At 43.8% G+C, this 14,165-nt stretch overlaps 1 protein-coding gene across 4 annotated transcripts in view; it reads left to right on the top strand.

Moving 5' to 3' along the window:
- LOC142814667 (lachesin-like) overlaps nucleotides 1-14,165 on the top strand; it is a 251,967-nt gene that overhangs the window by 87,764 nt on the left and 150,038 nt on the right. The window contains exon 1 of one of the 4 annotated variants that reach the window (XM_075893840.1): nucleotides 2,008-2,345. The exons of 2 other annotated variants lie outside the window; for them this stretch is intronic. In XM_075893840.1, the coding sequence (XP_075749955.1) occupies nucleotides 2,273-2,345 (73 nt within the window). In that variant the 5' untranslated portion in view covers nucleotides 2,008-2,272. Of the gene's footprint in view, nucleotides 1-2,007; nucleotides 2,346-14,165 lie in introns of those variants that run through there. One more of the 4 variants, XM_075893828.1, reaches the window with a different exon arrangement.

The raw sequence follows: 14,165 nt of genomic DNA, 5'->3' as shown, positions 1-14,165 counted from the left end.
CCTGGAGTGTTCCACGAAAACACGCAACGCATGTATGCCCACGAGGCAAGCCGTTATTCGCTGACGTTGGATGTGTTTTAGGCAATTTCTCCTGCACCGTGTTTTTTTAGGCGTCTGCCCCCTTCGCTGTGTGTTCAGTCTCACCGTGCCAAATGGGCTGCGATTTACGCGAACGCTCTCGGAATAGAACTGCACGTGGCAACAAGGCATAAATTTGTTCTCCAGTTTTTTGCCCCGCCGCGGTGGTCAAGTGGCTAAGGTACTCGGCTACTGACCCGCAGGTCGCGGGTTCAAATCCCGACTGCATTTCCGATGGAGGCGGAAATGTTGTAAACCCGTGTGCTTAGATTTGGGTGCACGTTAAAGAACCCCACGTGGTCGAAATTTCCGGAGCCCTCCACTACGGCGTCTCTCATAATCATATGGTAGTTTTGGGACGTTAAACACGACATATCATCAATTTGTTCTCCAGTTTCCCGCCTACTCACTTCTTTATGGAAGCTTTGATTATAAATTTTGTCAAAAGGGCCAACTTTAAATAGTTGTATAGCTGTTGTAATGCCAAAGTGCCGATGGAGGCGGAAACGTTGTAGGCCCGTGTGCTCAGGTTCGGGTGCACGTTAAAGAACCCCAGGTGGTCGAAATTCCAGGAGCGCCTTCACTACGACATCTCTTATATACATGGGGTGGTTTTGGGACGTTAAGCCCCACATATCATCAATTTGTTCTCCAGTTTCCCGCCTACTCACTTCTTTTTGAAAGCTTTGATCATAAATTTTGTCAAAAGGGCCAACTTTAAATAGTTGTATAGCTATTGTGATGCCAAAGTGCCGATGGGGCGGAAACGTTGTAGGCCCGTGTGCTCAGGTTCGGGTGCACGTTAAAGAACCCCAGGTGGTCGAAATTCCAGGAGCCCTTCACTACGACATCTCTCATAATCATGCGGTGGTTTTGGGACGTTAAGCCCCGCATATCTAATGTCAAAGTGCAGCTGCTCAAGTGTCATCTCCAGTGTATACGTAAAACGGACATCGCGATGTGTCTCCGGTGCACACTGGCACGCTAACAGCGACAGAAAAGATAACACTGATCGTTTGTTGGCCCAAGCGAGGTGGCCGGACAGTTTAATACCACGGCATCGTGGATTACTTGTTGCTATAGAATATTTGAATATCACGCACTGACGTAGCTAAAATAAGTACTAGTAACACGAAGTGTCGTAAGATTGAAACCGTTACACTATATAACTGCGTATGAACTAAACAAAAAAGTTAAATGCACGCTTTCTTCTCATATAACCAAAATTTTATATTTGGTTGATGTATAATACTGATGGGAATTATGGCTAGCATCTAATATTTCTTCTAGTGCAGTTAGTGCACTCTTTTGAAAAACACAGCTGTAAACACGCGTAATTTTTTAAAAGGGTGCGCAAACTACGCTAGAAAAAAAATTAGACACTAGAGAAAATATTAGAAATATGTTATTCAGTCCGCTTGGACCACTTCACATGAGTGCAGCTTCGTCGAAGGCGTCCACCAATTATGCGATGCACGCCGTAAATGTGCATGTGTACAGAACAGTAGATGCGTGTGTGTTGGTGTAAGTAGGCTTCGTCAACAACACCGTGCAGCTAGCACCAACTTCTTGGCAGCAGGTGCTCCAACGTCCACGATAAGCATACTCGAGACGGCACTGTATAAGTGAGCACACTTATTGCGAGCACGGGAGAGCGTTCAACACGTCGCTGCTATTAGCGACGCTGACAGCAGTGGTGCAATGATTGTCTGATATCAAAGACGCTTACCAATGTGCGCAGTTTACCTTCGGCATCGCTATTTTCGCCATTGCGTGCGTCGCGTCATCGGTGAGCACTTTCGACGAAGGTACGCTCAGATTACGCCGTGCGTGCGATAATGGAGTAATGTCGCCGTTGGCGCACTGCGCATGTGCCGCTCCTCGCTTTAGCGCATGTAGCATCGCTCATGGTAGCGTTCGGCGAGAGAGCCTACATGACTTACTGATTTAGGGTGACGTCAGTCTTTGATGCAGCAACGTTACCAAAGAGAGATGCTGCGTCATCGCGCCAGTTTGTTCCTCGCGGTGTGAGCGCCATTGTCGCGATCGCCAAGTAACCGCAGTCACTCGTCGACAAGACGGCGACGAAGGTAGTGGTAGTGCCTTAAGCGCAGCCAGTGGTGCCTCAGGAGCCGCAACAAATGCCTGGATGTTGCACACCGCTGTGCAGTAGCGACTCCAGGAAGGACGTGAAATGTTTCGCGTTCCAACTTGTCCGAGCCGACGAAACCTTCAGGGAAGCTACTACTGCGTCTCACGTTTGCTCTGTGAGTACAACATACTTTACAAAATTTTCTTGTCCTGTGACAAGTTTTATCTGTTTGACAGCATTGGTGGATCCATGTAACCGAAGGTGTCGGTGCTGTTATTACGCATTTCGAGTACGAAGCCCACGTACGGGGCACGTATACTAATGGAAACACTCTCACTATAGTAGTGAGCTGAACGTCTTTGCCCGAGTTTGTGGAAGGTCTCATTGCTAAGCGAAGGGTTCAGCAGTAATGAACGTTATAGCTGTGCGGGGACAAGTGCGTCTAGAGTTAGACGCTAGATGAGTAGTCGACATACTTACAGCACACAGCGTGGGTTGCTGAAGCACGCAGTTGTCTTTAAACCAAATCTGAGGCTTTTTCGTTGAGGCTGTACCACCACTGTCTTGTGGTGAACGTGATGGCGGTGTGTCAGACCACACTATATTTAGTGGAAGTGCATCGCCCTCCAGTTAGGACAGTCTTATAAAGCACGTTTCAAGATGCTGATACAACAAAACTGGTCCCCCTAAGTGGTCACGTAGGCTGCCTCATAAATGCAGCTAGAGGGCTACGTGCGGCGCTACTGTGTTCGCGCTGAGTGTGAACATGACTGCACATATAGTAATCTACACTCTTACTTAGACAGCCTAGTCTTTAGGCGCCATGTGCTCGTCAGTGAACTCTATGTATTTATTTTCTTGAAATAATATACAGTGTATATTTTTAAGATAGGGAACACGGTAGCGTATGGCCTGCGCACTCCATAGGCTGCTGGCAGCGCGCCCAAGCAGGAGCGAGAGCAACCACAGCCTCTTTACGCGTCATCTCTCGGCGAGCGAAACAACCATTCATTGCTTATATGTAAGCGGCGGAAAGACCGGAATCCTTTCCTTGTTGAAGGCAATAACGCAGGAGGCCGATAATCGCCGTGAAGGGGGATGGGTAGCAATCTTGCTGCTGGTTCCTTATCCATGTTTCGCTCGCCGAGAGATGACGCGAAAAGAGGCTGTGGTTGCTTTCACTCCCGCTTGAACGCGCTGCCAGCAGACGCCGGAGCGCGCAGGCTACGTGCTCCCGTGTTCCCTTTCATAAAAAAATTGACACTCTACATACACTACGTTAGGTGGATGAGACATTAAAATGACAAACACACGCCTTTAATGTTTGTATAAAGCGTGCGTCGCAAGCACACTTGGGCACGATCACATTGCGCTGGCATAAAAACATTTTTATATCATAGCGAACGTTTACCGGGTATACAACTGCACTGTCCGAGAATTTTATGAACAATGCAAGTGGCCCCCCAAAACGTAAAAAAACTAAGGCAGCTTCGTCATAATGATGCCAAGCTTGCAGAGATGGGCAGCCTTCCTCGTTTGTTTGTTTCCTCTTTCTTTCTTCCCGCCTTTCTTTCCTGACATCATTTCCAGTTTTTTCGTTTTCTTTACTTATGTTTTTCTTTCTTATTCCTCTCTTCATCGGTCGATTCATTTTTCAATTTTATAAGTGGTTGGTGTTGTCGTGTTTTCTTAGCCATAGCAGTATTACCCGCTTTTAATATCATCAACGTGCTCGATGAACAAGAGAAAGAAGGCTTTTCTAAGGCGCGAGCTCGCTTTCAATATGCTACAGGTGGCTATGCAGTATGAGGTTTTGCCCGCGTTGATACCATCATTAAGGTGCTCGAAGAACAAGACGAAAAAGACCATCTAATTTCAACATCGTCACAAAAACAAGAGGAAGATTTATCGTTGCCGGGAGGACGCGCGGAATATGGTGCAGATATATGTACCAATCCCCCAGCGTGGGTATGCGCCATATCATCAAGGATATTGACTAGACTTGATATGTACCTTTGCCTGCAAAACGCCAAGTGATGACGACTGCGTAGACGGCAGCCTAGCGCCTAATGTGCTCGACTCCTAAAAAGCTCATCCGTATAGCAGACGTGCTGGTCACCTGAAATGCGGGAAATGTATGCTATAGAATTAAGAAGTCCTGAATTTTTTTGGTACATGCCAATGAGAGCGGACGCTTACCCCCGTATTCTAGAACGTCCCTTCACTTAACGCTTCAGCTTCACTTGAGAAAGCCGATGGGAGTGCCGTCTCTACACACGGAAAGCCACTGCGTATCAGCAATTATCTGCTGTGATTCTTTAGTAGCGCAGCGTCATTTTCAGCTGAGCAGTGGCGCAGTGCTCAACTCTGCCAAGTGAAGGGTGAAAGCCGAGTCGAGGAGCGTTTGTGAATACGGGGGTCAGTCTCGATAAACATATCAACCTCTGTGGAAAGAAACTCAGCGCTAGAGCCAAGGAATAACGGACACAGGAAAGCATAAGGTATAAATGTTGGTCTTAAGAGTGCCAGGTTGGTGGAATGAAAAAAAAAAGAAAGAGAATAGAACGTTGAGCACGGAGGAAGAATATGGGTAGTGAATCTGCTTACGCGTGTGGGACTGCGCCACTTAGTGAAATGCGTTCACACAAGCTTGTAAAAACTATGACACGAATGTCAATTGATTGTCTTATGGTCCGAACAGCGACGTGGACCACGCTGTAGCAGGAATGCTAGAGAAAAACGCCTGATCGTAATATTAATGATTGTTGGTGTTTAACGTCCCGAAGCCACGATAAGATTATGCAGGGCGCGCACATCATTTACACCTAACGCGCCACTACATCTAAGTGCACGAGCCTCAATCATTTTCGCCTGTATCTAAAACACGGCCGGGATCAAATCCCACAATCTTTGAGTCAACGCTCGAGCACCATAACCGCCAAACCACTGTGGCGGGAGCAGCATAGCGTAGTACGTTGTCTTACTTTACTAATACAACCACCTTTCTTTAATCTGTTTAACTTTTAATACCAGAAACCGCATTCACGTTTCAAAATATGGGCGCAGCACTAACAACTTATTTCATAAAGTGGCCAATGATTCCCTAGTTAACTGCACCCTGCATGCGTTTTTTTCTGAAACGCAACCATTGACAGCTACAGTAAGCAGGGATGACCAAATGAACCAATAGGTCCTCGTTACACCAGCACCTTTACTCACTGTAGCAGTGCTATCCGGTCTGGTCTAGTAAACAACCGTAAAGCGAGGTGGCAAAAGCAAGTGCGATAAGCTTGCGTCCGTCAAGCTGACGTGAAGAGCTTTCGGGACTGACTCGCTAATCTACGCTGCCAACGATGTTCTCTTTATAGAAGTTCTAGCACACAGTGGGGTTTCAATGCACGTCGGAATGGCCGAGGTTGCGAGTGCGTGATAAGCGTAGCAACAGGTTTTTTTTGTTTTCTTTTTCACTGGCTAATGAGGCGTCGAATCCGCGAAGCTGCCCGTACGCGTCTGCTGATAAGCATACAAACGAGGCAAGTGCAGTGAGTACGAGAGCTGTCCGCTTGCCCATCCCCTGTTGTTCCCGGAACTATTGCATCTTGACGCGGACTATCAGTCAGTTGCCCTTTGAAGAGTTAAAAAAAACACGGCATAACCACAATGAATAATGATGAGTGGGCAAAGCAGTGGAATGAGCGAGAGAAGCAGTGGGTGAAGCAGTGTTACCGTAAATAACCCGTGACATTTACCACTTACGCAGTTAGCTGAAGGCAAAGTGGTGTACAATTACACACAATGTTCGTTGGTCATACCTGGAATGTTGTGTAGAGTCGCGACTTTCGTTTTGCCTTCACTACTGCTGCTTTGTAGTATCGGACATAGCTTGAAAATGGCAAAAATGAGGTCAGGGCAAGTTTCCCTAGCGATTGTTGGTTGTTTCCAGTCAGACGAAATGCATCGTAGAGCATATCAAGACGTCATATATTGTACAAGCCAGTTGTTGTCCGTGATCATCGTCATGATCATCGTCATGGCGTATAGTGGGTACCTTGCATGTGTTGTGCTGTGATGGCAGAAAGAGATCGTGTGATCTAGAACGCGCTTGTTCTTCATCATCACCCCTCCGTGGTGGATTTAGTGGCTAAGGTACTCGGCTGCTGACCTGCAGGTCGTGGGATCGAATCCCGGCTGCGGTGGCTGCATTTCCGATGGAGGCGGAAATGCTGTAGGCCCGTGTTATCAGATTTGGGTGCACGTTGAAGAACGCCAGGTGGTCGAAATTTCCGGAGCCCTCCACTACGGCGTGTCTCATAATCACATATGGTGGTTCTGGGACGTTAAACCCCACATATTAATCAATCAATCGTCATCGTAGTCAGCATCATCGTCGGTGGCGGCTACGGCGCACAACGCCAACGCTAACGAACAAGCTTCGACCATAAAGAGCTTCACCCCTAAAACAGTCATGCTGTGTGTCTAAAAGTTTATAGGCTGGAAAGGCTGCCCATGCATACGTTTGTGGGACGTGCGGTTTTAATGAATAATGAGCCATTTCCGGTAATGTACTAGCAGACTTCGTATTAGTAAAAGGAGGCCAACCACGGTGGTTCGGTGGTTAGTTACGGTGCTTGGCTGCTGATGTAGGGTTCGATCCTCCACGGCGGTCGTATTTTGATGAAGGCGAAATCGTAGACCCGTGTAACGTGCCATGGTTGTCACGTTAAGGAACACCAGGCGGTCGAAATTCCCAGAACCCTCCAATATGGCGTCTCTCGTAGCCATGTCATGGTTTTAGAACGTTAAACTGCGACAACTAATATTATTAGTAAAAAAGGAACGTTACTAACGAGGTCTTTGTAGACCCTTCAACTGTTTCACCTAACGCATTCTATAGCAAACGAACCAACGTAAGCATGGAGTTCTCAGCTGTTTGCTTGAAGACAACGACAGAACCCCAAACTGAGTCACTATGAAGTGCACATGACATTCTTGTGTAGTAGCTAACTAGGCTATTGGCCTGGTTAATCTCTCTATATTAGTAATTGCATTGCACTAATGCACTGACCCAAACTGAATCTCTCATGGTTGTTCATTATCGTAGTTCACTGCTGCATGTACGTATGCCTTTCGAACCAAGAGTTGCTTTTTCAGTTAGAGGCTAGCTATAGTGGAACCAATAATGTGGCAGGAACCAGAACAAGAGCAGGAATAATCTGTATTATGTGATAGCAGTGTGCAGAAATGACACCAGTTAGGCACTGCCAATATGTAGCGCAATCGCTCGGTATTTACCGAGTTCACTTAGAATGATATATTCAGAAATAAATAATAGATGTCATAATACATAATACGTAATAGAGGTAATATGGGACGCACGTTACCTTCAATGAATTGAAGCAGGGCAACAGTATTTGTGTTTCCAAATATCGCTTTGAAGCGTTAGATTGTTGAGAAACGACACATAAGACAAGATAAGCTTTCTTGGGGTATTTGTCCCGCCCGTTCAAACCAAGTATGATGAACGGATACCAACTTGCTCAACTTGCCGTTTCACTAACGGTTTGATGGGACTCGTTGGAATGGAACCGACAGCGCGATTGAACGGCAGTTACTGTTTTGACTCCGGAAATGGTAACAAAGTGAGAAGGGAATGTTGAAGTGGCATGCTATTTCGAGATACGTGAATGCAGGATAGGTATACGTGAGAAATATTTCCTGAAAATCTGTGGTGATGGCATTTTCTGCACAGAAATATTGACCATTCAATTGTGCAAGCTGTGGCCTTTATTAAAAATAAATAATAAAGAAGAAAAACTGACTCGATCCTCTTAGCGAACACCACTGAAACAGCAAAGCTAGTGCTCTTTCTTTCATCAGACTACCACACTTCTATGACCTACAAGTCTTTCAGATATCTTGTATCACTGTTCTTCATTGAACACTTTTCCTCAGGCTTTGTGGTGGTAGCGTAGCTACCGCTCTTTATAAATCCAAAGTATCTCGCGCCAGGGGTGTGACTACGGTGAAGTGCATGCCGTTCGGTGGGCTAGCTGATGATGATGATGATAATGATAATGATGATGAGCCTTTTGCTTTGCTGGCATTCGCCCACAAAGGGGATCGGCCAAGAACCGGGCGGCAGGATCCCCAAGTTGGTTATGCATTTTAAATGATTAAATGGAATTTCATTATAAAGCTAAAACAAATCGTAAAAATATATGAAAATGCTACACGAGCTAGCGGTCAGGCATTCAGATAATCTCGGAGCTGAAAATATTAGTAACAATAGACTAAAAGGTAATCTTTTTGTTACTATAATGTACTCACACGCAGCAGAGCGAACCTTCCTGGGGCAATAACCTAATGTAACCCCTCCAAAGGATAGATTTACTGCCACGTTTATTTTTAAACCTAGTCTCTCAATTGGTTTGACCAGGTATCTTTTCTTTGATAAATATATTGGTTTCAGTATTAAAAAGAAATGATCTATTGTTTCTAATTCTTTGCAAAAGAGGCATAATGGAGATGTTGTCAGTCCAGTTTTATGTAAGTAATAATTCAGGTACAAATTTTGCATCGTAATCTGGTGATTGTAGTTTCTAACTGCCTAGATACGCACCACTGTTTGTTCCAGCAAAATCTTAGATATACGAGGTCTCTGACTTTGTGCAACAATAATTCGTCTATTTACTTGTGCACACATTTGTATATCTCAGTGCTGTTACATAAGCGAAATAAGGTAAAAGAGTTAGGAGCTTAAAGATGCTTTGGCTAACGAGTCTGCGATCTCATTCTGTAATGGCCACAATAAATCCCGTAGTGGGCAAGCACCCATAGCAAGTAGAATTTTTCAGGTTTGCTGGTAATAAACTACCAAGCATACTCAATAATGTTAATTTTTTTGCGGCAGATAGTGCAGTACATACTGAGAGAGAATCGATAAGTGTCAATGCCTCTGATTCGCTTGCAGGAAGTTTACGAAGTGCTAGAATTATAGCAAACAATTCAGCAATGAGTATAGGCGTATAACCTGGTAATCGAACTGAAAAAGACCACTCGAGAGAAGTACAGAAGATGTTTATTCCAACCTTTTTGTTTAATACAGATGCATCCGTCGCAATAATGTTTTTTATGGTCAGATGAGTCAAGTAATCCTTAAATGATAATTTAAATATCGAAGGGGCATTTGTTTCGCATTAGAGGGGAAATATCATCAAATTATATTTCAAGATCTCAATTAAGCATACTTGTTGAGGTAATCTGATAGATATTTACACTCAGTGGTTCTAGCAGCGCTTGGACTAACCTAATTTGATGGGAGTGGAGTAGTATTAAAATGTAAGACGTTTGTCTCAGAGGCGAATTGTATATTTCTAAGAAAGTTTGAACTGTAAGTATTTTAAACCGAGTTAACAAAGGTGGAAGACGCGCTTCCACATACAAAACATTATTTGCCATAAATTTGGGGAGTCCAAGACACAAGCGCAAAGCTTCTCTTTCTAATAATATAAACTGTCTCGTCTTATATGCTGCGCTGCCAGAAAATAATACCCCCCAGAATTCCATAATAGGCCTCCCATACGTCTTGTAAATCATTATTAATGAACTTTCTCGCAATCCTGTTTTTCTGTTTCCCAATTTTGGTAACCACCACAAGGCACGTGATGCTTTACAGTCAACTTCGTCTATATGGCTTCTCCAATTCCACGTTATATTATATACAATCCCTAGGTATCTCAGGAAATCGACCTGGGGAATGAGCCCGTTACGATACATCAGAGAAATGTTGACATGATCCTTAAAAGAGAACGACAAAAGCGCACTTTTCTGAAGTTCAATGACATATGAATATTGTCGAGCCATGCTTCCAGCATGTTCATGTAATTCTGTAAAGCCTGATGCAATGAGTGCAGATCACTGTTTGTTGCAAAGAAAGCAATATCATAATATACGCATACACGCAAACTTGAATAACCCGATGAATTGAAATTGAACTTAGCAATATATTGAATAAAACAGGTGATAAAACTGAGCCCTGATCGAGGTACACCTAGTGTCTGCTTATATCTTTTAGAGGAGCATCTACCCAGGAAATGATAAAATGCTGTCTTTTACAAGCTCTGTAATCCATGATGTTAGATATTTTGAAAAGCAATAGTCTTGCATCTGCCGGATTAGGATAAAATACTCCCTTTTATCGTACGCTTTAGCTAAGTCTAGGGCAAATAATGCAGAGTATTCGCGCCAATGCCAAGCCAGCTGTATGTGACTTACCAAATCCACATGTGCACCCCAAATGAGTTATCCCGATCTAAAGCCAATTTGACTGGAGTTTAATATTGTATATTCATTGATATAATTCATTATACGTGCATTATATACTCTCTCTACAAGTTTGACCAGGTGAGTTGTTAATGAAGTAGGCTTTATGTTATCTATAGTAAATTCCATTACTTGTTTCTTTAGTATCAGAATTATTTTGGAAAGCTTCCAATCTGTCGGAATCTAAGAATTTTTCAGTGAATATTTAATAATTACCTATACTACGGATTTCATGAGGGGATATTTTGTATAGCACATTTACCATTGTATAGGTCACCCCATCAAGTTCAGTAGCAGCGGGTGGTAAGTATTTTATAACATCCACCAGTTCAGCTACCTCCTTGACATCATCAACCGCCCTTAATTTCACCATGGGCTTTGGCGTAATTCTCGTAAACCCGTTTTTCAAGCCCTTAGCAATATTTTCCAAGTAATCAAACAGTTCACGATGAGACATATTGGCGGAACCAATGCTTTCTGAGTGTGTAATAACTTTTCTCGCACGCAAAAAGCCGTAAAGCGCTTTCTTACTTTCAGACTTAGGCGGATAAATAAATTTATTCATATCAGAGTCTTCTTTTGCTTTGCGCAGTGTACGCTTGAAATCAGCGGGCCATGAATTTGTAAACACAACACTTTTTGCGGCATTGGTTAATTAACAGCTTTTTCCAAGCCGCTTTTTGCTTTCTATACGCCCTGACACATTCCCCATTCTCCCGTGGGCTAAAAGATCGCGCTGGGTTCGAGATTATAGTAAATGTTGAATTTTTCAATGACCGCTTCAACACCGCACACAGGCTCATAGCCCTAAGGTCTTCCTGCATTTTCTCGCGAGAAATCAACGTAGGTTTTAAGTCTTTTTGTAATTCAACATAATTTACAAATGAGCCAACTTTTCCGGCCAAACTTAACCTCGGGAACTTCATTTCAAAACCAATGGGAAGGTGGTCGCTGTTTGTAGCACAATCTAAGATATTCCACGAGGATATGCTTAAAGTGCAGCTGGAAACTGCTAAATCTGTAGTCAATTAAGAGTTACCTCTAATAAATGTAGCAGCATGTAAGTTCATGCAGGAAAAGTTTTTATCAAGCATCCATTCCCACCACCGTCTTTCACATACATCAGATCTGAAGCCCCAAGACACATGGTGTGAATCGAAATCACCACACAGTAGCCTATCTTTTCTGCATAAAACTAACACGATATCAAAACATGTAGTGTCCTGAACTCTTGTCTGAAAGTATACATTTGCAAAAAAAAAAAAGGCGAGCAGTCTGGTAGCGTTACGTCTAACATCAAAATTTCACAATCCGTATTCATGCACTGATACGATCTCTTGGCACTGTGACTAAACTTTGTTGATATTAGGAAAGCCAGACCACCACCTTTTCTCGGTCGATCCAGTCAGATTAACCGATAAATTTTAGGTAAAAAGTTTTACCGTTAGCAAGCCAGGTTTCCTGAATAGTAAATATGTCATAATAAATTTTCGAAAAAAATTATTTTAAATCTGTAGTTGATGACCAGATAGATCAGCAGTTCCGTTGCAGAATTTTTAGTGCTAGACATTTTATTGCTATTTTGATGCTAGACCAGCAGTAGAAACTGCCTGATTCATAATATATTATTTCAAGAAATAATGTTTTGATAGGTACTCCAAAAATTCTTTCTCTGACCGGTTTTTTTTTTTGTTTAGAGTTCTGAGGATACTTTTCTGAAGGGGGGATCTCTTACGCTTCAAAATCTTTCGATATTCTGTGTCCATATCTGTGAAGTCCTCTGTATCAGCTGTTACAGGTTCTAACTCAGCCTGAACTATATGTTTAGAAGGGCCTGCTTTTGGAGAGACAGATCTATGATTAACTGTCAGATTTTCCTCCTCAGTACTTCTTGAAATCAACAAATCTTGCGAATCCTGATTTTGCACAGTAACTATATCAATGATTTGACTGAGCTGTGGAGTTACCATGGTAACCGAGGCTTCAAAAAAAAGTAGACGCCAAGTGCTCTATCGCCTTTTCAGTTGACCTTTCAATGGCCTCCGTTATCCACTTTGTGAGTGATGAATCCATAGTAGCTGTATGCCGCGACGTTACACCTGTGTAACCTTTCGATCTCTCATGCATTTCTGCGATCGCCTCCCTTCTAGAGCAACGCCTGATGTCTATGATTTCTAGAACACCCAGTTTTCTCTCTTTTGCTGCATATTCAACCAAGTCTGCAGGGTGCGCTTTATTACACAAACAGCACTGCCGTTCAGAAGAGTTGCACTCACTGCTATCATGACTCTTTCCGCACAGACGACATCTAGCACTTGATCGGCATCCTTTTATGCTGTGGCCAAATCACCAACATTTCAAGCACTGGAATGGTTTCCGCAAAGATTAGTGGCCACGCCTTAATTTCTGTCGCTCTAGTTCTTCTTACAAACGTTACTATAGCTTATTCGGTAGGCAATTTCATGTTCTCAGTAATTCGGGGGCATTGATAGACTGAAACTGCCCCAGCTACAGCAAATAAGTCCAGAATTTCTTGGGGTGCCAGACTCGTATTCACCCCGCGGATTATGCCCTTTGTACATGCTGAATGAGCTGAAATAAACTGGCTCACCGACTGTGCAGCAAATTCGGAACAATTTAGAAGTTCTCGGACGCAATCCTAGTCTGCAGAGCAGCACAAGATACCCCCTTGGCCGAACTGGCGGACCTTGTGGTGGTATATGTATAGGTCAGACGGGTAGATGCCTTAATGACCGTCTTCGTGAACATAAGCTCAATGTTAAAAACAAGAATAATTATGGCCATTTGTCAGTACATTGCGTGGAATGTGGTTGCACACCCTTGTACGCATCCTGCAGTGTTCTGGCGAAGCATAAAGATAAAGACGTGCGAGAGATAATTGAAGCCCATGCTATCTTTCGCAAAGGTGACGCATGTGTAAGTGCACCGTCAGTTGACTTGTTAGATCGAGAAAGGGCTTTTCTGCTGGGCTAGTGGATAGACTGGTGGCGCCACTGTACACGGATTTATAGGTTCGCGTTTCCTGAAAATAAAAATTGTTGAAGTTAGCGCATTGTGGTGTCCACTCTCTCCTGTCCCTGTCTCTTAGCGCTCAATATGTCGTCAAGGGACCTAACTGATCTTTTGGAAATTTGATGAGGCTTTGCCAAGGTCCACTTGATTCATGGAATGGAACCCCCACTGGTAGGAACCAGAGCCACAGGGACGTAGTTGTCTCCACTGCGTAACAAAGAATCAAGCGGCCAATCCTTGACCGGTAGTGAGGCCAGCCAAGGGGAGGGCCCTTGAGCAGGTGATGAGAAAGGCATCAGAATAGCCTGACTTGTCTGACCTTCCCAGGACCGCAACAACGTACCAGTTAAAAGAAAGCAACAATACACAAGAGAAGCCAAAAATCAAGCAATCACTTAGCTAACAGAGATGCTGCTGCTCGACTCGACAAGCCTTGCCAGTTATGCGTAGTAGGATTTACCTAGTTTCTGTGGCACATATACGAGCTTGTGATAGTTTTCCGATACGTCACACAGATTTTTGTGGTACGTACCCGTTTACTGGAAGAACTGTCGATTCCATCTTTAGTGGAACAGTTCCGAGTTGTGGGATTTGAACAATTCCTGTTAAACGTACCCGTTCATGATGCACAGTGTTTTCA

This window comes from Rhipicephalus microplus, chromosome 1 (assembly GCF_043290135.1).
Source record: "Rhipicephalus microplus isolate Deutch F79 chromosome 1, USDA_Rmic, whole genome shotgun sequence".
Taxonomy (NCBI): domain Eukaryota; kingdom Metazoa; phylum Arthropoda; class Arachnida; order Ixodida; family Ixodidae; genus Rhipicephalus; species Rhipicephalus microplus.
The sequence above is the reverse complement of the archived record's forward strand: the minus strand, read 5'-3'. Positions and strand labels throughout refer to the sequence as shown.